General features: G+C 34.3%; 1 protein-coding gene across 6 annotated transcripts in view; it reads right to left on the bottom strand.

The window, feature by feature from the left end:
- The window catches only part of LOC123685682 (protein trachealess), a 186,009-nt gene that overhangs the window by 29,720 nt on the left and 129,274 nt on the right, over positions 1–27,015 (bottom strand). For 4 of the 6 annotated variants that reach the window (XM_045625487.1, XM_045625486.1, XM_045625482.1 and 1 more), the window contains one exon: positions 4,574–4,609. The exons of the other annotated variants lie outside the window; for them this stretch is intronic. Coding sequence is in view for 2 of the 4 variants with exons in the window: in XM_045625482.1 (XP_045481438.1) it covers positions 4,574–4,609 (36 nt within the window). In the remaining 2 variants the exon portion in view is untranslated. The remainder of the gene's footprint in view (positions 1–4,573; positions 4,610–27,015) is intronic. 6 annotated transcript variants of the gene reach the window in all.

The raw sequence follows: 27,015 nt of genomic DNA, 5'->3' as shown, positions 1-27,015 counted from the left end.
AGGTAATTTGTGAAACAGTTAAATCTTCAGACAATTGGATCGCGGTCGGTGGCTTCCAGCAGTTTATCTTTGCCTGGGGGTCCGAAGTTGTGCCACACACGGCCGACAAATCTGCATTACGCCTGCGGCCTCCGGTTCATTCTCTGCCAAACTGCCGGAGTAGGCCAATTAGCTTTCAATTAGCGGGGACTAGATAACACCTTATCTCCTCTTTATGGCTCTATACTGCACCTTCGTGCGACTGGATGATCGCAGCTATGCATTTTCCAACCCCTGATGTGTGATGCTGCTGCCTTCCTGGCTGTCTAGCCTTCCTACGTACTTTGTATGCTGGCTCGTACGTTCTTTTATCATTCGGCTTGATTAGGAGGACGATAATTATACCGATACGTGTGATAAGACGGGTTTGCCAGGCTCGCATTAAACATGTGCAGATAGAACTGGCACGCCCAAGACCTTTTCCTAATGTGTTTCGGTGTTTGTTCAATTAGGACAGCGCTTTGATGACGACTATATTGTTGTGACTTGGAAATCATCAACTCGAATTGAAAAAAAAGGTAGAAGCATTGATAGCATATTACAGCCTTTTGAGAAACTAACTTGTTCATGGAATGCCTAATATTGAGAAAGATATTCCAGTAATTATCGACGTTTTTCAGTATTATAGATTCTTGCATCAATATACTCAATTTAGTCTGCTAACAAACAACAAAGTTTTTTCTTAATGATCATCAGCGATCATTATTACTATAAACACAATGTTATCATTTTTTTGGAGATTTTGTTTCACTGCGACCTAATGGCCTATTGTGCCCTCCATCAGAGCTATTTCGTCCATAACGTGATCTACAGCTCGCCTTCCAATTCCAGGGTTCTAAACAACTCCAGTATCTGGGATGGCTTCAAAGAGGTTACTTCCTCATTTCTACAAGTTTCTTGTCCAAAGCAGATTTTGCGTTGGCTAGTGATGGCGAGGCATTCCATCACAAGGTGATCCTGAGTTTTCTTCTCCACCCCACAAAATCTGCACTTGTCATTTCCTGCTAGACCCATTCTAGGATGACATTGCGGAGGTGTAGTGTATTCTTGCTGAGATCCAGGTACTCCTTGGATCTCGCAGCGTCGAAGTTTCGAAGAAACTTTTGGAATGTTCCAAACCAGGAAGATTTCGCCAGAGTGTTGAGTTGCGTCATAGTGTAGATTTGGTTATTTACTTCAGATACTGTATTTTAGTTGCTTTCATTTTTTAGCAAAAAGTTACTTATATCCCAGTTAGCTTTCGAAAGAAATTGTTATTCAAAAAGTATTAGTGATACCTACTGTTAAGTATCGTTGATACCTAATGCCACTTCATTTATGAAGAAACTATAAAACTAACTTCTATAGTATTCAAATAGGTTTCATAAGAAATTTGCAAAAGTTTCAGTTTAGAAATAACATGAGTAGTTGTTAATATATTATTAGCAAATCATTGTTAACAATGATGTATAAAGTGTCTTCTATAAACAGTGAAAGTCCAATTTTAAGAAGAGGATCTCCCATGAAGGAACTTTCAATTTTTTGAAATATTTTAAGGGTTAGGTATGGAAAATTTTGTGTTTTTTTTCGAAAATTTCAGATTTTTACCTATAATTTCGGAAAGAATGTACTAATCGCCAAACTGCAAGCGTTTTCGCGATCTAAATAATCGAATCAATCAATAAAATGGTACAATAGTCCCGTGAAGGAACTTTCAATTTTCTAAATTTTTCGACAAAAAATTTTTCAGGTGAGATCGAAATTCGGCTAATCAGGGGTCGTCCTTTCTCAAATCGGTCACCGATTTTTCGTAAACCTCATAGTTTTGAGGCAATTTCAACTCGAAATTTGGGAAAAATCAGTAAAAATTGAATTTCTATAGAAAAATCGTAATATCTCCTGATATATTCGTCACAGATCTCGCAAATAAGAACGTTTTTCGAAGAACGAACTCTGATCTAGGATATGCTGCGGTTTCAGGCCTATATCTTGCGTCCACGAGAAATTGCAGCCTCTAGAAAAATATCAATTTTTTTTTGAAAATTTCAGTTAATAACCTATAATTTATGAAATAATGAACTAATCGTTCAACTGCGAGCATTTCCGTGATCTAAGTGATCCAATCAATCAATAAAATGGTACAATAGTTCCATGAAGGAACTTTTAATTTCTTCAATTTTTTAATTTTCCAATTCTAAATTTTAGAAATATGTTTCGACAAAAAATTTTCAGGTGAGCTCGAAATTCGGCTAATCACGGATCGTCATTTCTAACACCGGTCACAGATTTTTCGTAAACCTCACAGTTTGGAGGCAATTTGAACTCGAACTTTGGGAAAAATCAGTAAAAACTGAATTTCTATAGAAAAATCGTTATATCTCCTGAAATATTCGTCAGAGACCCTGCAAATACAAACGTTTTTCAAAGAACAAGCTCTCATCTAAGATATGCTGCGGTTTCAGGTATGTATCTTGCGTCTACGAAAAATAGCAGACTCTAGAAAAATATGAAATCAGAATTCAGATAAATTAGAGCGAAAAATTTCGAACACGCCTACTTGTACACCCATATCTCAAAGCGATATTGGAAAGAGAATTATTTAAATAACCGCATATACTAACAGAAACCATAATAACTACAGCTTTACTGTTGCTTATTAAATCTTAACAAATAATGGTCATGTTATTACTGTCATTTGTATGCAGTATGATCTCTTTGAATTGGCGTTTTTTAGACGAGGAAAGACGTGGAAAAGTCAAGGAATGAAAAAACTTTCTATGTTGTTAATTTTTTTCACTCTAAAGAAATATTTTGAATGTAAAAAAAAATTTTTGCCATGAAAAATCGAAATTTTTGTTTTCGTCTGGTTCGATTGGGCATTCCCGAGTTCGAGCAAAATGCCATAGAGAGTCGATTGGCACGTGTGGGGAGAATTGTGGGATTGTATCGATCAGTCCTTTCTATACGTATCGAATTTATTCAATGAGATTCGTTAGGGCCAATTTAAGGTCACTATTTTCCTTGCACATAATAGCGTAAAAGGCGTGTTCCTTCGCAATGGAATTCGTTCTCTCTGGGTTTTTCACATCGACCGATAAAATCGAAGGTCTTAAATGTTATTTCGTTGCGTCGTCCATCGAGCCTTCAAACGATATTGCACGATGATTTCATACGTGATTAATAATTACGCGTACGGAATATTTGTCTCGGTATGACACATTGTTGATTTCTTCTTTTTCACCAGTCGACCACGTGGTTGCAATTATATTTATGGAATGGACATCAAATAGAGCTAATCCAAATAAAAAGTCTATCCCTTTTGGATTAACCGTTATGTCAACTCGATTTTAATTTTTACATGAATTTAGAACTTTCTTAGATCGATTTTTATATCAGGGATGAACTTGTCTATTATTTGGATATTATTTTATCTCATATTATTGATTTTCGATTTTGTTTAACACTGCATCTCAAGATTCCAACATGCCAGCATTATACACTGTGTCCCTAAAGTATGGAACAAATTCATTTTTACCTAAACAGACCATTTTAAGAAATAATCCTGAAACACGTCGATTTTTGATTTTAATTTAACGTATTTTAAAATAATAATCTAATATACAGGGTGAATTACTTTCGAGTAATGACGTCACCGTAATTTTTTTTAAAAGGAACACCCCCATTTTGTCTCAATTATGCGATTACTCTAGCTGAGCTGATTCCAAAAATGTATCACATGTTGATTCCAATTGTTCCAGGGTGGACAAAAATACAATAGTATTGTGAGTGTTCATAAAGTGACGCGCAACATCCTTTATTAGTTAAATTAACAATATTATCAAAGATACTTATTGTCTAGCGGCAATTGGTTTGAATGTTACACTCTGTAGTTTGTTGCATTTTTAGATTAATAAAAATGAGCTTTTTCCAAACATGTTTGGTACTTGTGGTCTAGCAGACAGAATATGAAAGAAATTATTTCTTATTTTATACATTTTTATTAATCTAAAAACTAACAAACTAAAGGGTGTTACATTCAAACCAATTGCCGCTAGACAATAAGTATTTTTGATAATATTGTTAATTTAACTAATAAAGAATGATTTATGAGCACACACAAAACTATTGTATTTCTGTCCACCCTGTACCAATTGGAATCAACATGTGATACATTTTTGGAATCAGCTCAGCTAGAGTAATCGGAAAATTGAGACAAAATGGGGGTGTTCCTTTTGAAAAAAATGACGATGACGTCATTACTCGAAAGTAATTCACCCTGTATATTAGATTATTATTTTGAAATACGGTAAATTAAAATAAAAAATCGACGTGTTGCAGGATTATTCCTTAAAATGGTCTGTTTAGCTAAAAATGAATTTGTTCCATACTTTACGGACACAGTGTATATAAGAAGCATATGGTTGATTGAAGTAAAAACAAGTCGACTGCTGGTTAACATGTTTTAACAACTAGTCACGCTATTTTTGTGCTTTCAACTTTCAACGACACAACAAATAAGCGAATATTTAAAAAGAAAAATTTAATGAATACGTACTTGCCAGATCCCGTAAAGAAGTCACCTTTCCATGATCTGTGGAAAAGTTAGAATGAAATTAAAATATCCTTGTTGTGATTTGTGGTCATCAATCTTAGTTAATTACAAAATGTACCATAAAAATCAAATTCTTCATTATTGTAAATTTCAATCAGTATGTTATATATTTCGAAATTTATTGGAGATTCAACATTCAATAACTAGGACAAATTTTGGTTATCGATAAACACTAAAATATAAAAATAAAGTCAATGGGCGCTGCCAAAATCGACATCAACAATTCATGTTAGAAATGAATTCCCAGAAATTCGAAACCTCAATCAAATATTCCATCGCTCCTCACATATATTAGGGGAAAACTGGTCAAAGTAAACCATATGGGGGTGGAATCACCCTCGATATATGGCAAGTTGATTGCCCATGTCTTCGAACCCTGTGTCAACGCATGTAAGTAGGTAAATAGAGAGCAATCATAAAGTTCATTAGATCTATCCCTGGTCTGAACAAGGCCTAATCATAGCAGAGGACGATACAGACTGTTATTTTCGATCTGATCAATCGTCTAAGATAATCAATCAGCAAGACTTCCCTCTGTATTTATCGATGTGAAGTTCGTTTTGCCGATATTGGCAAGAAACATAGGGAGAGCAATCGAAAGGTTTGTTTTCGATTATTATTCAAGGAAAATTGCAGAATTTCGAGGGAAGTTCTTTTATAAATTACCAATCAATTGGACTTATATTCAACCTTCCCTAACTACGAAATATAAAGTACCTATACCATTATTTTTGTATTATAATCGCTAAATGCTCACATGAATAATTTAACAGAATGTTCCTACTTGTCCACAAAAATGGGGATATAGTGATTACCTTTCGGCGTAAGAAACTAAATAGCGGTATAATCTAGCAATCTCAGAAACCGTATTGGGATAAAAAAAGTCATTAAAAAGCTATAAGTAGCAATGTAAGCAACTCAATTAAGCTTACTCAAGGTTATCATCTTGTATAAGCTTTCCAATTTTCTCAAGTGGCTTCGGAGTTCCCTTATCTCATTAAACGATTATAATTGCATTTGTCTTTCCAATTATGCATGTCAACGAAACTATAACTGGGGTGGAAAGGAAGGAGAAGAAAATAAAAGGACCCCTCTCGAAAACATAAGTTGATCAATCTCTTATTTTCTTCATCATTACCATTTCGACGCGATTGGTTTTTTCGAACTAATCGTCCGGGACCACCCTAAACGAATTAATTAAGGGATGAATTAGGCTCGATGAGTCTTTCCCCAAAGTCCCAATTATCGGAATTTCACCTTAAAAAAATTTGGTGTGAAAACGACTACTTTTAATTCTTACAAAATATTGGAAATTTTATACTTTTTGATTTATTATTTCCTCTATCGCAGAATACATATGAAAAATCATATAATAAATATCGACATTAGGAAAATCTATAAAATCTTCAGAATCTCCGAAACAATACAAGCTAGGAATTCACGCACAAAACTATTGTGAAGGGTGTTTTTCTTAGAGCTATAGAACTTTAAATTGCAATAAAACAACGATGGATTATTCGATTGACATGAATTTTTTTTATCAGCAAGATAATCTTGTGGCATTACATTTTAAATATGATTTCTGGCATATGACCGCCACGTTTGGCTCGGATGTAGTCCAATCTGAACGTCCAATTTTCGATGACTTTTTCCAACATTTGTGGCAATAACACGGCGAATGTTGTCTTCCAAATGGTCAAGGGTTTGTGGCTTATCCGAATAGACCAATGACTTTACAAAGCCCCACAGAAAGTAGTCTAGCGGTGTTAAATCACAAGATTTTGGAGGCCAATTCACAGGTCCAAAACGTGAAATTAGGCGGTCACCAAACGTGTCTTTCAAAAAATCGATTGTGGCACGAGCTGTGTGACATGTTGCGCCGTCTTGTTGGAACCACAGCTCCTGGACATCATGGTTGTTCAATTCAGGAATGAAAAAGTTAGTAATCATGGCTCTATACCGATCACCATTGACTGTAACGTTCTGGCCATTATCGTTTTTGAAGAAGTACGGACCAATGATTCCACCAGCCCATAAAGCGCACCAAACAGTCAGTTTTTCTGGATGTAACTGTGTTTCGACATATACTTGAGGATTAGCTTCACTCCAAATGCGGCAGTTTTGTTTGTTGACGTAGCCATTCAACCAGAAGTGCGCTTCATCGCTAAACGAAATAAAATGGACGTAGTGCGCGATACGTACTCCGCACAGAACCATTATTTTCGAAAAAAAATTGAACTACTTGCAAACGTTGTTCAGGCGTGAGTCTGTTCATGATGAATTGCCAAACCAAACTGAGAATAAATCACTTGACAGCTGTTAAATCGGTCGGCTACTTGAACAGTAATGCCAACTTAAAGTTATATACCTCGAAAAAAAAACACCCGTTATTAAAAATTCCAAAATATTATTTTTCCAAATGATTCCAAACGTGTATTATTCAAAGGAATAAAACGAAAACTAGAGAATATTGGAATTGTTTTAAACAACACACTTTTTGCCGTTGGTATCGATTTTGAGGCCCATGACCTATGGTACATCTGCTGCACTCTAATAAATGCTCAGACTCTTGATAATTATAGGTCCCCCATGAAAATAAATTTCGTGGTAGAAATGACTACCTCCATAGTCTACTTGATTAAAAATTTTGGATCATTAATAACCAGATACACCGGCTTCTACCGTTGAAAATACAATGTCTGAACAATGAGATAGGTAACCTGATGAATTCACTGTTTTGAGAAATATCATATTCTCAGTGACAAGAAACATGAAAAAATCCAATTGAATGTATGATTGAAAGTAAATTGTTTCTGGGTATTGATTCCGATATTATTTCAAATACGAATCAGTAGAAGAATTTTTTAATTAATGTTTAGTGTTTTATTTTCGAATTACCAATAATAACTTATGGTGTTTTTTTCAATAAATGAGGACATCGCTGAGACTTGAATCTATGGCTCTATCAGTGATTACAATACTAAAGCGCAATCGACTTGTGATAAGAGGTCTTACTATTGTAGTTGGATAGAGTGTTAAGATTGGATGAAAAGTGAAAAATATAAAGCAAGGACTATATAACAAATGATTATTATTAGTGAATTCAGTTGAAGGATCCACTGGGAACAAATTGAAACATTCGGGAATCGAAATATCAGAGTTTTCTACAGCGCACCCCAAATCGTGAAGTTGCTGTAGAGTGTAGAGAAATAGGAAGGTCCAAATAATTTTATTAGGCCCACAGAATCAGTGTCATTGTCTAAGCTACGCATTTATCTTTCATCCTCACTTGTTATTCAGTCAACGTACTAGTCTTAACAAGAAAGCTAGATGGTATATTTAATAGTAATTCCGAAGGAGTTGTTTAAGACAGTATCAGTGGATTGCAAATAATTTAATATCGAAATAAGGGTTGAGCTCAATCCGGCGAAGCAAGTGTCTTAATACATATGATAATGTCTCTTTGCAATTTCCTGTAAGGAAGGGGTTGAAAGACAAAGGGTTCCAGCCTACAGTCTTGGTTTGGCACAGGACTTCCTTATGTCGCTAATGACGAGAGCCAGGGCTGAATTTGAAGCAGTTCCACCTAATTTCTGTCTCATAGAACTGCTGATTTGAATGGAAACGGAAATTGGATTGGACTTTCAAATACACTAGAGAATTCTCAAACTCCGACATAATTATTTTGACACTCCCAATATAATCAAACCGGTCCAATCAAAATTTTGATTATTAACCACAATTTACTACTAGCTGTGGTCCCAACTTGATGCCAACATATGAAAATTTCACTAAAAGATCCATTATTTGATAGATGGCATTGTTCCATACATAATTTTGCTGCGAAAAACCATGTACCCAGAATGTGTTTCCCTTTTTGATTCCAATCGAACTAGGTAAAATATTGAACTCCATTTATTATCTGGTGATTTTTGTAGCTCCACAATCGAATCAGATCCATTTCCTCATAGCAATCAGCAATTGTCCATCCAACCAACTGGATATTGGGGATTCATCATGGGTCATTCACAACCCAATCATTTCAAACGTGAGTTAAATCCAGTATATTAGTTTTTCCACGTGAAATAAAACCATCAATCAAACGTTGTCGTTGGATCGGAGGGTTAGAACAGAAGGAGAAAGTCAATTGTGGCATGTATGAGCTCATTTCACAGAATGTTACCCCTCGCTTTCGATTTCTACAGCATGGAATTCGTTTGGTAGAGCGAAGGGTTGATTCGATACAATCGAAAAAAAATTCCAGCTGAAAAACTTCGAGATAATCGTTTGTTTCTTTCTATTTCGAGAATGATTGAAAAATCTATTTTATACCACACTTATTTATTCATTTATTCAAAATACACCCAACAGGCCTAGACCCATAACAAATGCATAAAATAATAAAAGATCGAAAAGAATTTCAATATTCAAGCTGATAATCAAACGTAATTGTTGTCAATTTCTTCGTGAATGTCATCGTTTTATACTTCCTCACATTTAGAAAAAATTCATTCTCAGCACACCATCTACATGGTCTATTGATATCATTTTGCAAAAGAAAGCATTCAGATGGACTCCCTATGTCTCCAAATGTCTTGAAATCATCGAAAAACAATAAAAGTGGTCCCAAATTTGATCCCTGAGGAACGCCTGCGGTCACCTCGAACGAAAATAATTCAAACTTTTATATTCAACGTACTGTTCCCCAGTAGTTAGAAAGGACCTATAGACCTGATAGCTTTCTGAGTAGTTGTTTATGAGAGGCACGATCGAAAGCCTTGCTGAAGTCAGTGTATACTATATGCATCCACTGGATTTCTTGAGTCTAGCGATTTCGAGACATATTGTGTGAATATAGAGAGATTTGATGCAGTGCCGAAGCATATCATAAGGTAACATAGAATACTGAACGAAAAGTTCGACATGAGTACCAATGGTAAATTTATTTTTCACCTTTTTAGACGCTGCTATGATCATATCCTCAGAAATATAAACTATATACAAAACACCGGACCTTGGTTGAAAGGTTTGTTGGTTTCTTGAAGTTCGTTGCAAATGCGTCGAGTATATCCTTAGGCGTCCTCAATATTTTTTCGTTAAAGAAAATTGCGTATATTGTTTACCACTCCTATTTACTAACTGTCATATGCCAAATGATATTTCCAATTGGTCGTTATGAGAGGCAGTTCAAATCAATTCTTTTGGACGCTTCTGTATTCTATGTGACTCGGCAATAGTGAATCAATCCCTGGAATATTGCCCAAGGCGTAAACGAAACTTTCCAATAATTATACCGAGCAATTCAATCGATGGTATCCAGAATGTATCTTATTGAAAGAACCACGGGAAACGTCATATATTAATTCCATATATCTAAGTTCGCACTTTCAATAGTGCCTGATTAGGTTTCCCGGATCGAGGCATAGTATTGAATGTCCGTTCCCCAGAGGCTCTTTCAGGCCCCAGGCTGAATCGAGGGTCAACTATACCTTCGAACGATATCAGAGCCGTAATAGTATAAATGGAGCTTCATTGCAACTCGTCATATGTCTGTTAGAGAGGGTACAGCTTCGTCACTTACATGTAAAATTAATTCAGGGGTACCGCAGTGCTCTGTTCTTGGACCGTTTTATTTCTGTTGTTATCATTCTGTCTATAGAGTCCTATTGAATTGGCAGCAATATGTAATGAAATTATTTGCAAACTTGTGGTTAGGAGTCACTCCAATGCTTTGATTTTAAATATCGTAAGAACGAATTTCGTGTTCGTATTTTTATTGGGATTGCTTGGTATTGGGATTTTTGGGTGAGCTAGTTAAAAATATTTAGGAGTGCACTGTTCTCTGAGATTCCCAAGTCGAATCAGTCTGTAAAAAGTTAGGTAGTTCTCATTGAAGACTCGTCATATATTCAGTCCATCCAAAGTTCTTATTGCAGATTGGTTTATTGCTTTCTTGATTATATTGTGATGTTATGAGGTTATTCAAATGAGTTGGGTAGATTGAGTAGATTGATTGTAGCTCAAAATAGGATCTGAAGTTTGATTTTCAACTTGAATTCACGTGATTCATGCAATCCCTTTCCTTAAGGGATATGAGTTTCTTAGTTCTTACTCTTCCTAATTTGTTTATATATGAATATTTAATTTATGTGAAGGAAGCTGAAGAAATAATGACCAAATCATCAGGTTTCTATCATTATTTTACCAAAAATGTTGCTACTTTGTGTATTCCTGATAATGTAACTACTCAATTTGAATGTTCTCTGATACCAGACAATTATTTTATTCAACCATTTACCTCTTTTTATCAAACTGTTGAGTGTGATAAAGTTGAAGAAGTTAGAAAAATGGGAATCTCCCAAAAAAAGGTTTTATACTATTAGTTAAGATATAGATTATGAAAACTTATTTGTATTTATGTTGATTTTTTCTTTCCTTTTACTCTCTTTGGCTCATCTTATACATGTGTTAAAGGATTAATGAAGGTATTTGTTATTATTATAAATGAATTCATGTGATCACTTTTAAAACATGAAGTTCCAATTCTTCATGTTCCTTCAGCTTTTCTAGTTATCAATTTGTTCCCGCGGAATATTTCCTAGAGCTGATCCGAACCTGGTCTGACCCCACATCAGCTGATGCACACACCCCTGAACACCCCCGAAAATACCCTTCACTTACTTACATTCCTATCGGGAATTATTTGCAATCTGCATCACAAACGTAAGATGACCGTGAGTGATAAATTGACTTACATGACGTCTTATAAATGAAGCTGCGTTTCTTTCTAAACATAATATGGCCAGGGGACGAGGAATGTCCATCACAAGAATTCTTGTCACGTTAAGAAAGATCGTCGGAAGAATTGAGTTTCGCACCCTGAACAGCGTCCTTGCAAATTACATAAAAAAATATATATATATTCTTTTAATGGGTGTTTTTTTTGTAATATATTGTCTTATTTTAATGACTCATCTTTCCCATTTGAAATTTCTGATCTGATAACCTTCAAACAACAGAATATCTTCAGGATAATGGACTAATTTTGAATTTCTTTATGGCAAAAACAAATAGTATGTATTCATTTTCGGCACATATCGATATTTTCGGTTCTTTTATACAATTAGTTTAATAAATAAAAGTGTTTTTTGCAAGGTTCCTTCTCATTTCAACATTTTTTTATTGATGTGACACTAAACAATAAAAGTGCTAAAAATCAAGTAGCTTGATATGATTCAAGTATTTGATGAATAAATGCTTGGCTTGACATTGAGAAACTACTTTTTGATTTGACTTCAAGCTCAAGCTAAGTAGCTTGAAAATCAAGCCAAGCCGTGAATCACTAACGCCAGCTTTCAAGAAAATTTGTTTCATAATACAGAAATCTATAAATTGTCGGTGCTTAATTCAAATCAAAGCTCTCGAAGATTGTTTTAGGAAGTTTCAACTACAAGATTAGTTACTTTGGGCATCTAAATTCCACTTTTCAAAAAAGTACTTGGCCACAAAATCTGCATATAATTTCTCCTCTTGTAACTCAATATATTTCGTGGAAAATAAATAGGTGTGAGACTGTTTACGATTATCTGCTACAATAAGAACGAAGACACTGCTGGAATAATATATTTCTCAGCGGAGATTCACGCTGTAACTACCACTACCAACCCTCCGATGATAATAAAAATGAATTAACAAAAGTCTGATATTAATGCCTTGCACTTATAATGAATTTGTTTTCCCTCTAACACCACCCTTGGGATGCATCGTATATAACTCGCAAAAATATGCCATCCGAAGTGGGTCTCCTTTCTCTCCCTTCAAGATATCACCAAGATAAGGAACTCGAAAATGTCACAGGATCGGCTTTATGTGTTATATTGTTATCTGAGCCAACGACGGTCTTGCTACCAAGTTTCATATTAAATCATCTCATGTAATCTTGACGAATGTATAAACAGGTTTCCTCTGCTGTCATAAACAAGTCTATAATGTACGGTAATCGTCTAAAAATTCAAATAAGGGTATACCCGCCCTTTTTTCCTTCATTCATTCAAATTTACCTAGAAGTTCTCGTATCTTGGGATCACTTATCTGATTGGGGAGACTTCTCAATTTTCACGTGTTGAAATTACGATTTCCTGAATAAAACTTCTCGTTTTATATTACAGGAAGCCACTCTGAAACGAGCCAAATATTTCAGTTTCATCATTAAAAGATTTCGTAGCAACTGGACCCTATTCTTTCAACTAAAAAATTTTGAATTTTGAGTCAAGTTGATGGCTAGTTTTAGACCAGTCTAATCGCTATTTGGAAGAAAAAAGATCTCTCGATTCAGTCTCTATACATTACACTATATATGTAGAACGATATAGGTACACACTTTGTCATAGAATACGTAATTAGGTAATGCAATTAATCAATCAATATCCAATCGGCAATCCAGATCATTATTAACTTGATTGCCAATTAGATTTGGGAGAAATACATGTCAATTGTGTTCAGAAGGTTATGCCATCTAATCAAGCTGCAACAACGTGTAGAAATTGTTAAAATGCCTCATCAAAGTCAGTGTTCATTTGCGAATAATGAGAGAAATTTAAGTAGAATTATTGGAAGATATTCAGTTTGTCTACAATACAATTAAGTGCGAGTCAAATAACCAAGTAATATCATCCGTGAATTCTTAAATTCCTCTCAGTTTTTTCAAATGAGCACTGATTTTGATAAAAAAAATTCTGAACGTCGTTGAAATGTATTTTTCCATGATTGAATGACAACCAACTGTACACAAATGGTTCTGTGCGGAATACGTATCGCGCACTACGTCCATTTTATTTTGTTTAGCGATGAAGCGCACTTCTGGTTGAATGGCTACGTCAACAAACAAAACTGCCGCATTTGGAGTGAAGCTAATCCTCAAGTGTATGTCGAAACACCGTTACATCCAGAAAAACTGACTGTTTGGTGCGCTTGATGGGCTGGTGGAATCATTGGTCCCCGTACTTCTTCAAAAACGATGATGGCCAGAACGTTACAGTCAATGGTGATCGGTATAGAGCCATGATTACTAACTTTTTCATTCCTGAATTGAACAACCATGATGTCCAGGAGCTGTAGTTCCAACAAGACGGCGCAACATGTCACACAGCTCGTGCCACAATCGATTTATTGAAAGACACGTTTGGTGACCGCCTAATTTCACGTTTTGGACCTGTGAATTGTCCTCCAAGATATTATGATTTAACACCGCTAGACTACTTTCTGTGGGACTATGTAAAGTCATTGGTCTATGCGGATGAGCCACAAATCCTTGACCATTTGGAAGACAACATTCGCCGTGTTATTGCCGATATACGGCCACAAATGTTGGAAAAAGTCATCAAAAATTGGACGTCCATATTGGACAACATCCGAGCCAGCCGTGGCGGTCATATGCCAAAAATCATATTTAAAATGTAATGCCACAAGATTATCTTGCGGATAAATAAAATTCATGTCAATCGAATAATCCATCGTTGTTTTATTCCAATTTAAACTTCTATAGCTCTAAAAAAACACCTTTTAGTTCCAAGTGTAGTCACGTTGCATAACATTTTGGCGAGCTCTAATTGTTTTGATTGTATTTATTTTTGTTGATAAATATTTATAGAAATAGAATAATCTATGTGATTAATAAACATCACTTAATAATATGAGAATTAAAAATTATTAAATGGTCTATTGCCACCTAAAAGAATTCGATACTTATTCTCGAATTCTTGAAATTGTAGGACTGGTTGGAAACGAGAAAATCGCAACGGGAATATGGATGTAGACGGGAAATGGGAAAAGTCCAAAAAAAAAGAAAGTCCGAATCGACAACTCTCCCCCTCTTTTCTTCAGTTCGGCAAGAATAGCAAATTGCATTTGTGCGGGTATTTTATCTTAACGAACTGTATACTGTATTGTTAATGAACTCTTGGAACCGGAAAACCGAGTCCCAGCTTAGGCACAGTTTTCCTCCTGCCTTTCTCGCTTGCCGCTCTATCTGTATCGCTCGTTCTGCATCTTGTAGCGCATTTTTCACTTGGCCTTATCGGGATTTTAATTAAAAAATCATTATGAATTATAATCTTGAATCGCGTCAGGGGGTACATGATGAACGAGCTCCAGATGAAGTTTCTTGTTTATTGCCGTGCTGTATTGCTCAAGTGTGCCTGCCTGTTAAGGTGTTTCGCATTTACTGATCATCTCCAATATGATTTACTCGAACTTAATTAACAAAACGAAGTCTCTCTTTTTCTTGTTCAATAGGAATGAATTTAAAAAATCGTCAATATAGGTTATCATGATTATTTTTTTTTGTGAAATTTCAATATTTCAGACTCTAACGGGTGTTTTTTTCGAGGTATATAACTTTAAGTTGGCATTATTGTTCGAGATGGCGACCGATTCAACAGCTGTCAAGTGATTTATTCTGAGTTTGGTTTGGCAATTCATCATGCATAGACTCACGCCTGAACAACGCTTGCAAATAGTGAAATTTCATTTCGAAAATAATGGTTCTGTGCGGAATACGTATCGCGCACTACGTCCATTTTATTTTGTTTAGCGATGAAGCGCACTTCTGGTTGAATGGCTACGTCAACAAACAAAACTGCCGCATTTGGACTGAAGCTAATCCTCAAGTGTATGTCGAAACACCGTTACATCCAGAAAAACTGACTGTTTGGTGCGCTTAATGGGCTGGTGGAATCATTGGTTCGTACTGCTTCAAAAACGATGATGGCCAGAACGTTACAGTCAAAGGTGATCGGTATAGAGCCATGATTACTAACTTTTTCATTCCTGAATTGAACAACCATGATGTCCAGGAGCTGTGGTTCCAACAAGACGGAGCAACATGTCACACAGCTCGTGCCACAATCGATTTATAGAAGAACACGTTTGGTGACCGCCTAATTTCACGTTTTGGACCTGTGAATTGGCCTCCAAGATCTTGTGATTCAACACCGCTAGACTACTTTCTGTATGTAAAGTCATTGGTCTATGCGGATAAGCCACAAACCCCTGACCATTTGGAAGACAACATTCGCCGTGTTATTGCCGATATACGGCCACAAATGTTGCAAAAAGTCATCGAAAATTGGACGTCCAGATTGGACTACATCCGAGCCCAGTCGTGGCGGTTATATGCCAAAAATCATATTTAAAATGTAATGCCACAAGATTATCTTGCGGATAAATGAAATTCATGTCAATCGAATAATCCATCGTTGTTTTATTGCAATTTAAAGTTCTATAGCTCTGAAAAACACCTTTTAAATATGCAATATTCAAAGTTGATGCTTCTACCTTCTTCATTAGAGCCAAATTTCTTTTTCTTGAGTATTGTTTTGAGGTCTGCAAAAAGACAGAAATCATTGGAGGCCAGATTTGGAGATCTAGTCAAGCAACTAGAAGTGCAATTCTTTCAATTTGTCTATGGTATTGATCAATTTGTGACAGGGAGCCTTATCTTGGTAGATGAGAGCTCTTTTCTTTTGCATTCGAGGGCTTCTTTCTACATTTCTGCACTCGATAGATCCAATAACGTTACGAAATGTATATATGTATATACCTTTTTCAATCATTTCTTCATTAGAGCGAAACTTTCCAAGCATATATTTTATATTTTTATATGCTTTTTCGTTTATTCAAGAAAATTATTCTGAAAAAATGATAACATTGTGTTGAGAGTATCCCGTTAATCCTCATTTTATGCGCTCCTATCAGATTCTCCAGCAATAAAGTAACAATTTTGCCACTTGATTTCATGTTCATTCATATTTTCTATCTGAACTGTCAAGTTAGTTGGAGTCCTACTTGTGAAACTTCTATGCGAAACACAAGGGTTCCTGGTTGTGTGTAACCTCAATAAAGTAGACCATCCATCATCGAATAGATACCACTTCTGCCAAGACATGAAGATACCAGATATATTACAGTAGATATATCCTTATTAAGATACGAGAGAAAAGAATTCTCCTTTATCAAAAACATATGGAGTAACATCTTTTAAAATGCAATTTCGTCAGATAATACGAACGAAAACCCACCCCAGCATAAGGAGGGGTGCGACAAAAACAAATGTGAATTACATTATGTATTCATTCGACCGTGGTAGAACAAGAAGTATTTTTATTCCACTTCAGATTTTAACTGCTCCTTTGCGGTAGACTCTATAAAACTATTTATGACGGATTTATCAAAGGACTTCTTTATGCTCGAATAAAAATTGAGGGTTGATTCCCTTTCTGCTATGAAAACCTTTCACGTTCTCGACTGTATGTATTTCCGTTTTTTTTCCATCTGTAAATTAGCTTGGTTGACTCCATTCATTGTTCACGTATTCAAAATGGGATTTTTGGGAGGGTCGCATTTGTAATTGCGTATGAAAGCAAAATGTTTTTTCAATAATATTAAAACTGAGAAATCTGCAACTTGGAATCAGGAGTGTATTTTTTGAGGAAATTTTTTTATTGACACAAGCATTTATTCATCAAATACTTGAATCATATCAAGCTACTTGATTTTTAGCAGTTTTATTGTGTTGTGTCACATCAATAAAAAAATGATGAAATGAAAAGGAACCTTGCAAAGAACACCTTTATTCATTAAACTGATTGTACAAAAGAACCGAAAATATCAATACTTTTGAAATAGAAGCACTATAAATCATAACAAAATAAAAAAAAATTGAAAAAAAAAGTTACTTAATTTTGAGAAACCTCCAGGCTTTGTTTGATTTTATAATTTTCCATCCAAAATTGGAAATTCAAAATTGGATCATAAAATTGACATAAAATTTTCAGATTCAGGATCATGACCTTTTAAAAGTAGATTTAATATTGATGTCACTTTGCAATAAAGTATCGATAAATAATTATTATGAAATAGAGCCTCATTAAAATGTTGCTGTGAGTTCCAATTTTCGTGTTTTTTTTATAACTGATCTGAATTGTCAATTTTGTGTTATGTGATTTTTGAATAAATATGAATGATATTGAAAAATATGGATCATATTATTATTGACTCATTAAAATTGAGAAAGCTCTTAGAAAACTTTCTAGCAAGAATCGACAAATAAATATGTACCATCTTCGAGTTGGTTGTACAAAAACAAGCTTAAAACCGATAAATTAATTTTATGGACATATTATGCCGTTATCTTCTATAAGAGCGATTGGCTGATATCTGAAACCTGGAGTTGAAATAAATGCAAAAGCTCACACCCCCTACAGGACCTATAAAGGGTTTGATGTATTCCTGTTCAAGCGGAATGATAAAACTCAGAAACTTGGTCTCAAATTAGCATAGTTATTATGTAAATCACGAGCCAATTTGGAGGTGCATTATATCAGTGCAATAATTACGCTAATAAAATAGGTAATATCAGTCGACTAAATCTAACCGGAACAATTTAATACAGTTTATACTGTAGCTAAGGGACAAGAGGTATGTTTCCATTTAAATGGGCAAATAGCAGATAAAGATCTGTCGTTAGAGCGAGAAAGTTAACGGTGTTGTAGGTATATAGAAATTTAGAAGGGTGGAAACAACCCTGATGTTACCTGATGCCTTGCGGTCTGTTGAAGACATTATATCTGTCAGAAATGCGTTATCAGATAACTGGGAGCGCAATTCTTGGTAGCTGGACCCTTCGAACATGATATTTCTGGAAACGACCCTTTTCTATTGAAAAAAAATCATATTTCAGTATGATAACGACTGGCCTCCGAATTACACGGGGCTAATATTTTATGCCCTTGCCAGGAAGACATGCTTCGAGGCACCCTCCAACTGTTAACACTCTTGTTTATAGGTGAGTCCCTCAAATTTTTTTCTGACCCCACTTTGAATAATGGCTCAATCGACCCTCTCCACATTCTTTTTGGAACAGACAACATCTTAATCCACAATTCACAAGGTGACAGCAGGAAAAATCTCCATCCTAATAATTCTTGTTTCAGCGGAAATAAATAAAAACAAACTTACACCAACAAATTTTGTGATGTCCTACATGAAGGATTAGTTTAAGATCAGAATTGGGGAAGATTGATTCAGGTTTTTGTCTCATAGCACCTTCCTGTAGCAAAATGTTCAACTTGAATTTGGCATAGATTATCCAATTTAAAGTTTTCATTCTACAGGGTGATATTTTTTCTGGTACGGTGCCCGTTTCTTTACTCCATTACATTTTTTTTTGTGGAGCACATATAGTCGAAAAAAGAAACTTTGCTTCAACTTTTCGATTTTTTGTAGTTCTGTCCTATCACTACAGATTTCGAGAAAATATTGCAAACAATTCTCTAGTAAACCTCCAGGAAAATCCAAATTATAATAAATATCCAGTAAGTAAGCTGTGATGAATAAATTGATTATAAGTTTTTGTACTTATTCAACAATCTGTAGAAAAGATCAATAAAGATTCGATAAACTGGTATAATCTTCACAAACAAAAATTAGGGCTACAAAAAACACCCTGTATTTCAAAAACATAGCGTTTGTGGGATCTTGTTTATTGGACTCTTTTTTCTGAAAATTATAGGAGGAATCTCTTATTTTCCTTATTTTATTTATTTTTAATCGCGAGCGTAAAAATGGAAATGTGAATGTCTTTTTATTTTAGTTGATTGATTTGTATGTTCAAATCAATGTAGATTTAAAAAAGGTTCAATATTGAGAATATTCAACATAAATTTTGATATAAAAATTTCATATAGGAAGAAAACCGCGACTTCTGGGGTTCAAACCTCAGTGATATCTCCAAGATTTACGAATAGAGATAAGATGGTTACATTACTCCTCCATTATATTCTCATAGAGGCATTAACTAACTACATATACGGGGTAACCCTCTGAAATTATGATTTGCGGAGATAATTTCAAATTTGCCAGGCACGATATACAGTCCTAATCTCTTCAACGGAATATGAATTTTACCCAAATGCAAATCATTTAATAAAAGGTGTCGACCAAGGCAGCAACTTACTTATTTTACGACACACTTGGTTGTGCCCCCTTTATGATGTTATTATAACACGATTAGAATTTCATTTGGCTGTTTGAGCTTCCCCTCACATGAGGGACCTTTATCTGCATATATGTCGGTGAGCAAGTTCAACAGGAGTATTACGGCGATATCTAATCCATTTACCTCCAGAATTCATTAATCATCATGCGATTCAGCTTCCTTCAACACCATAAAACTCCTCTCGATTATGAATATTTACGTATTGAATTTTGTATTTAATTGATTCTTGAGATTTTCAACTGTCACTTTTATTTAAGAATTAATTCTGATGAAGAACTCGTGTTTCATGTATTCATTGATAACTTTATTATTAAGACAGATTAATAATGATAAGCAAGATGGAAATTATGGCATTCATAAAGTTATTGTTGATACAGATTATAACTAAATTGGAGGTACAAAAAAATTGGAAGATTCCTTGTATTTTTCCAGAAAGTACCAAAACTAATAATGAATTTATTCATCAAAGTTTACTTGCTTGAAATTTTTAATAATTTGGATTTTCCTTGGGATTACTAGAGAATTGTTTGAAATTTTTTCCTCGAAATCAAAAGCAGAAAAAAACAGAAAAGTAGTATTGGACCAAAGTTTATTTTAAAATTTTTCTAAACTACCAGTGGTCTACCAAGAAAAAAGTTCTAGAGGAAAGAAGCGGAGACTTTACCAGAAAAAATAGATTTGCATATAAAATTAGCATATCACTTCATTGAAGCATTAGAATGGAATATCTATGTCAAAGTTTAGTTGAATATATTGAGAAAGAAACTTGAAAATAAAAAATCAAATTTTAACATTCGGTTTCTCGAAAAAAAAAAGCACGTGCCCATGTTTAAAGGACTTTTCTTTCTTGAAATTATCCGAGGAATCTGTAATCTTCGTTTGTACCTCCAATTAAGAAACAATCTGTATAGTATTGAATCTCTGAATTATTTTTATTGATTATATTACGAAAAAATAAGTTCAAACTTTTGTCTTAATAAGAGTTGTTAACGAAGATATCAACCTAAAGATGTTGTTGCATTTTCCCTATATTTGAACCAATAAAATGATGTTATAATAATCTTACCAATATAAACTGCTCTTTGCTCCCACACAGCACCGCACTGTATAAGGATGTAGAGGAACAGGGTATAAGGATTGAAATGGAACAAAATGGGACTTATACAATGCAAACTGACCTTCTAATGGACTGTAATCCTAATATATTTAAAATGTCCGTTAATTAAACCAAAACCGTTATAATAAACACCGAAAACTTTATACTACCAAACTTTAACTATTCTTTCCGACCGCCGATACATCTTACTAATTAATCTGACAATACATACGTCTCGATTTCCCAGAATCCGCGACGTTGCCAAAACTAAACATTATAATAACTTAAAAAGGGCTTAAACATACCCCCCGCCCTGAAAACTCAATTTCAGACACTTTGAAATCAAATACCTTTCATAAATGAACTTGTCAAAATCATCCCCTCTTAGAACAAAATTCACCAAAAAAAGAAACAAAAATTAACCTACAAAAAAATATATATAGTAGTCACACATTTCATCAATGGTTCTAAATATATTGAAGTCTGGTTCGAACTCATCATTAATTTCAAAACTTAGCTCTGTTATATCGTCTATTATTTTCAGTAGGTCATTCTTTGTTGAATTGATTGAACTGACCATTGTTAAAAATTTAGTTTTAGCTACTTCACTTGTTAATGATTTTGACAAATCCAATAAATTCTGCAGTATCGAAAATAAAGATTCTTTCTTAGCAATAAGCATCTTAATTTTCCGTTCAGTTGACGTTCCACCCATTGTGTTGAAAGTCAAGTGCGCAGAATACTCGAAAACTAACCCCGCGAGTCTAAACTGTGAATTGAATACTTGTGTGTACGCTTGGCAACAAGGCTTACTCTGGGACTCGAATTTGATAACCGCTGACCAAATACAAAAAACTACCGCACGTTTTTACTTCGCTCAATACCGTATGAACGAACAAAATAAACTGAATTAATATTTCCGAATACAATTAGGAATGAAATGAAAATGAGTTCCGAAACTCTGTATACCGATTGAAACCAAAATAAATGTAACTGAAACTTTAATTAAAGTTCAAATATCCCGTGCTCGAAAGGATCAAAAAATGTTGCATTTTCCCTATATTTGAACCAATAAAATGATGTTATAATAATCTTACCAATATAAACTGCTCTTTGCTCCCACACAGCACCGCACTGTATAAGGATGTAAAGGAACAGGGTATAAGGATTGAAATGGAACAAAATGGGACTTATACAATGCAAACTGACCTTCTAATGGACTGTAATCCTAATATATTTAAAATGTCCGTTAATTAAACCAAAACCGTTATAATAAACACCGAAAACTTTATACTACCAAACTTTAACTATTCTTTCCGACCGCCGATACATCTTACTAATTAATCTGACAATACATACGTCTCGATTTCCCAGAATCCGCGACGTTGCCAAAACTAAACATTATAATAACTAAAAAAGGGCTTAAACAGATGTATTGATATCGTGATGACTAAATAAAGACGGACCGACTGAAAAACCATAAAACTACTGTCAATAAGAAACACTTATTTATCAAAGTTTGTTTCAAAAAAGAGCGATTCATTCTTGAGGTTTACAAATGTCATTTTGTTTGTAAAGCATTAATTAATTAATTAAAGGATTAATTTTAATGAATAATTCGAATCTCATGTATTAATTGATAAATTTATCGTTAATACAGATTAATAATAATAACAATGATTGCAATTAGGCGATGTTACTCTGATAGATTTATTGTCAATACAGATTATTTAATATTAATTCTGTGAACTATTTTCATTAATTATATAAGTGCGGCAGATGAGGTTAATTAATGTTTCATATTAATATAAATAAGTGGATTCTCGCAGTTTTATGAATGTTGCATTCTCTAAGAAAATATTCTGCTTGAAATGACCAGCTTAATGTTTGCCTGGTTGTTGGCCTCACGCTCATAGATTGATTGAAAGGAAAAAGGACATCTCATTGTAATACATTTTGGAGACGTGGGAAAGCTTCGAACATAATTTCCTGTCGGCTTTTTTTAGCTTTTCATTCATAAGTAGCTACCGTTCACCTCTAGTAGTATTCTACTCGAAATTTGAGTCTCCAGTCAAGCAACGTGATTGTAACTGTGTGCCAGGCATAGGCAATAAGGCAAAATGACATTTTTAATACATTAAGAATGCGACAGTCGTGTAAGGCAGGAAGTTGAGTAGTGATATACGAACATATATCACGGTTGGAAATCTGAAAGCGGTACCCCGTCTGTGTTTTTCTTAAGGCTTTTCCCTGCTCGATTTCCCCTATAATAGAGCTAACGATTTAAGAGACCCCAGGGCAAAACTGCCGTGATAATTTAAATACCATAATTTCTAGAACGAAATTTTACAGTACATATTTCCTGTCAGATGCTTCTTACACTTTATTATTATAAATTGGCTATTTTTATATTCAAATGCGAATTGCATTCCTTTTCTCTTTATGTTCCATCTATTACTGGGATGGAACAGATTTTTTATATCTCTGAAATGAACGAGGCAATCCTTCAATTTCTACAGGAATTCTTATACTTTTTCTGGAAGATAAATTTTTGCATACCTTTAGTATAATCGAAACAATTAATCATCTGAAATTGTTACTTTTGAGCAGCTGAGAAGTATCTGAAGTTACTCTAAGTACCTAACCACTCCTATAAAAAAGGAACTAAATATTTATCTTTAGTTATTTTTTAGGAATTTTGATGAGGATCTGAGACACTTCGTCTTATAAACTACTTTTCTATGTTACAGGATTTTTAGGATACTGTTTCTTTTGAAATGTATCTAGGTTACTTTTTGCCAAAAAATTAATGGCACAAACTCTTTGTTGTTTTGATATTATTTTCCAGTGGAAAACTGCGAGGAAAATCGAAGGTTTGGAAGTTTTCCTGGGGCTTTGAGACGATTTCTAGGGGGATCTTATTCTTGTCATTTTTGCTCTAGAGTCTAGATGGTCCTGTTTAGGCTATGATTTTGTGAACCTACATACCTGGATTCTTAGCGTAAGGGCTATACCTATATAAGATTTCATATATTTATCTATTCATAGGTACTGAAGGTTATTATTATATACCATTTTATCAACAGTCGACAATCTTAATCCAACAATAGGTGAAAATCCCTCTAATTCATTATTCATGAGAATTGAAGGGTTAAAATGGTCACCGGAATGAGGGTGGTTTAAAATTTCATCCAGAAGGACTTATCAACTCAAGCAAGAAGGAAAACTTGGTAGTGTTTCCCCTGGCGGGCCATACTGTACATATTTTAGATGACGGGATCTCTTAAAACAGCAGGTTAATTTCAAATTGCTCTTCCGAATTGTTCATCGGAGGAATATAAAAGATTCCCTTTTATATTTCTTACATTTAGGGGGTTATTGTGTGTGAAATTAAAAGGCTAATTCAACCCTTTAAAATTCGAGCAAGTGTCGTAGTTTAGACTCAATTCAACATCTTGATGAGGGGGATGACAAAACAGAGTCGAAGAAGCGCAAAGATGGGGTTTATATCTAATTGCTGTTTTGAAACCTTGTTTCGAGACCTTCGTTTATGATGTCTTGTATTATACACCGACAATAAAAACGGATGAAGAGATTGCCAACCAGTCTTTTTTGTTTCAAGCATTTCATTATTGCAGTCGTAATTTTTGTGTCATTTCATGTTTTAATACTTCAAGAGGAGTGCTATACCGCAGATTAACAATGTTATGATGCAGCAATAAATCATCATTTTATTTCACTTGTTTTCAGGATGGATAATAAAATTTGTCCGAATAAGCAATCTAAGAATCTGGAAATTTTACGCCAAGGTTTTATTATCTCCTCATTACTGCAGCTCCGTTTCTCAAAATATCTCTTTTCGAGTATTTTCATGAACCCACATACACAGATGCTTTTATTCATAACAAATCTCTTTCACTAAAAAATATCAGCAATAAATAGTACATATGATTTATAGATTAGTATTCCCTCAAATCAAAAAAATTAAATAACGAACTTAATAATTGAACAAATAGCAGTAAAAAATGCATATGATGTGAAATAAATAGAAGAATTGTTTATATCTACATAAAATCTCCATGAAAAAAAGAAAAGGAATACATCCCGAAAAATTACACAAAAGGTATTTAAAAAATAAATACGACTTGAAAGCCTCTTTGAGAATCAATTTAAACCCAATAAATTCATTAAAAATGACGATAAATGAGGAGTCTATAGAATGTCATGAAATTACCGAAATATTTTTTTTTTTAATTTGAGATCTTGCATTTAATGAAGGCTTCTAAATTCATGAATCAGTTTCTCAAGCGAGAAGGATTAATGAGATTCAATTAATTTTTATCCCGCATCTCATTTACTATTCTGAGGTTTTTAGTTACTTCCTTCTCTTCCGAATTGCTTCAACTGGGCTAAAAACAAGGGTTCAAATCTCTTGGAGTGGTCTCGTGAATTTTTCGCACTTTGAGAGGAAAAAAAAGACGGAGGTGGTGTTTTATTTTTGAATCGTGTGGCGAAGGGGTCGATTCAGCATTCCTCAGATGTCTTCAGGTAAATAGGCTGCTTTAAGAACCGATTCTTTCCTGGCTTTATGACATACGGTGGCACTGCCATCTCTCAAGAGGGTAACGCATAATGCCAGTTCGTTTATTTCGACAATTCCAGATCATTCTCGATCCAGTCTATTTTATTTTTATTGCTTCATTTACATTTTCACAGCCGCATATCATTTCCTCATTTTTCCCAGTTCGCATTTTAAGTAGAGGGGGATCTATCCTTGTTATTTTTCAGGATTTGGAGCTGAGAATGACTTATGTTCGTTGAACCGAATAAAAATCAGTGTGAGAGGAAATATAAGTGAAGAAAATCTTAAAGAAGAGTTTATCAACCCCCAGAATTTCTAACACGTAGAATCTAAATTGAAATTATTTTCAGGTTTCACCTCGCAATATTCATTTCTCTGAATAATTCAATCATATACAAATTAATTCAGAATTTAAATGCTTTATTAACCATATCCAATAAAGTCCCGATGATTATAATTAAAAAATCACTTATGTAATATGACTCATTAGAAATAATCGAGAAAATTATCGAAAAAATTGGAACTTTCATTTTCAATAGACACTAAACAACTCGGATTCTCTTTCTAATAAAATTTCCCTCCTGCACTATACTCGCCTTCCGTACAGTACTGCCCTCTACATATCGCACTGAAAGCTGGGTCGCTTTCGACATTTCGCTTCAGCGCAAATCCGGCTCGTAGGACCATTATAGCATCGTTGCAGCTGGCGCCACCTACACTTTTCGCAATTCAATCTCTAGTTGAACTGGCTGTGGCTAGAGGTCTGCACAGTATTTGCGCGCGTGAATTTGAACCAATGGCACCGAGAATTTGATATTATTTGGGTATGCTTATTCGATTATGTTCTGTTCATTTCGTTTATGAGATATATTTTCAACCTCCCTTGAAATTTTCGGGAATGTGTTGAATCCAAAAATTCAATGACAATTCGATCCATCTGTTGTACTGTTACAACGATATTGAATACCATAATTTTATTTTTTTTTATCGAGTTGGAATATTATGTTATGACACAAAGCAGTAATAAATTATTGTAACGAATCATGTAACATTTGATATGTGAATAAATATGAATCAAAGTGTTTTCATGTATTGTTTGTATAATTGTATTAGTACAGACAATTCAATATTGAACAGTTTTTTCTTAGTATATCTAATATTGAGGCCTAAAATATGCTATGGAAAAAGGCACGAAAATGGACAACAATAGGTAAAAAAAGGAGTAGTGTGATAAGGAGTTTAGGAGGAAATTTTTTGTGATTTTATAAGAATTGATTTCCATTATTGGTTTGTCAAGAGGAATTTCACAGTTTTTGCATTATTGGCCGTTTGCATAATCAGACACAGTCCAAATAAAAGAGCAATTATGGATATAACTTTTCTGGTAATTCTACTAATTTAAATTTGGTTTATAAAGTTTCATATTGTCAGTGTTTTCTTGGTAGATCTAACTTTGAGGCCCGAAATACGAGTCAAAAAAGGCATGTAGTCATAGTGCTAGCTATGGAAATAGGCACGGAAATGGGCACCAAAATAGGCAAGGAAAGAAATATTGTGATAAAGGGTTCAGAAGGATATTTGCTGTATTTTTTATAGGAATTTATGGAAATAGAGACGATGAGCACAAAAATGAACACAAAAATAGGCAAAAA

This window comes from Harmonia axyridis, chromosome X (genome assembly GCF_914767665.1).
Source record: "Harmonia axyridis chromosome X, icHarAxyr1.1, whole genome shotgun sequence".
Classification (NCBI taxonomy): domain Eukaryota; kingdom Metazoa; phylum Arthropoda; class Insecta; order Coleoptera; family Coccinellidae; genus Harmonia; species Harmonia axyridis.
This window is presented reverse-complemented; position numbering and strand designations above follow the sequence as displayed.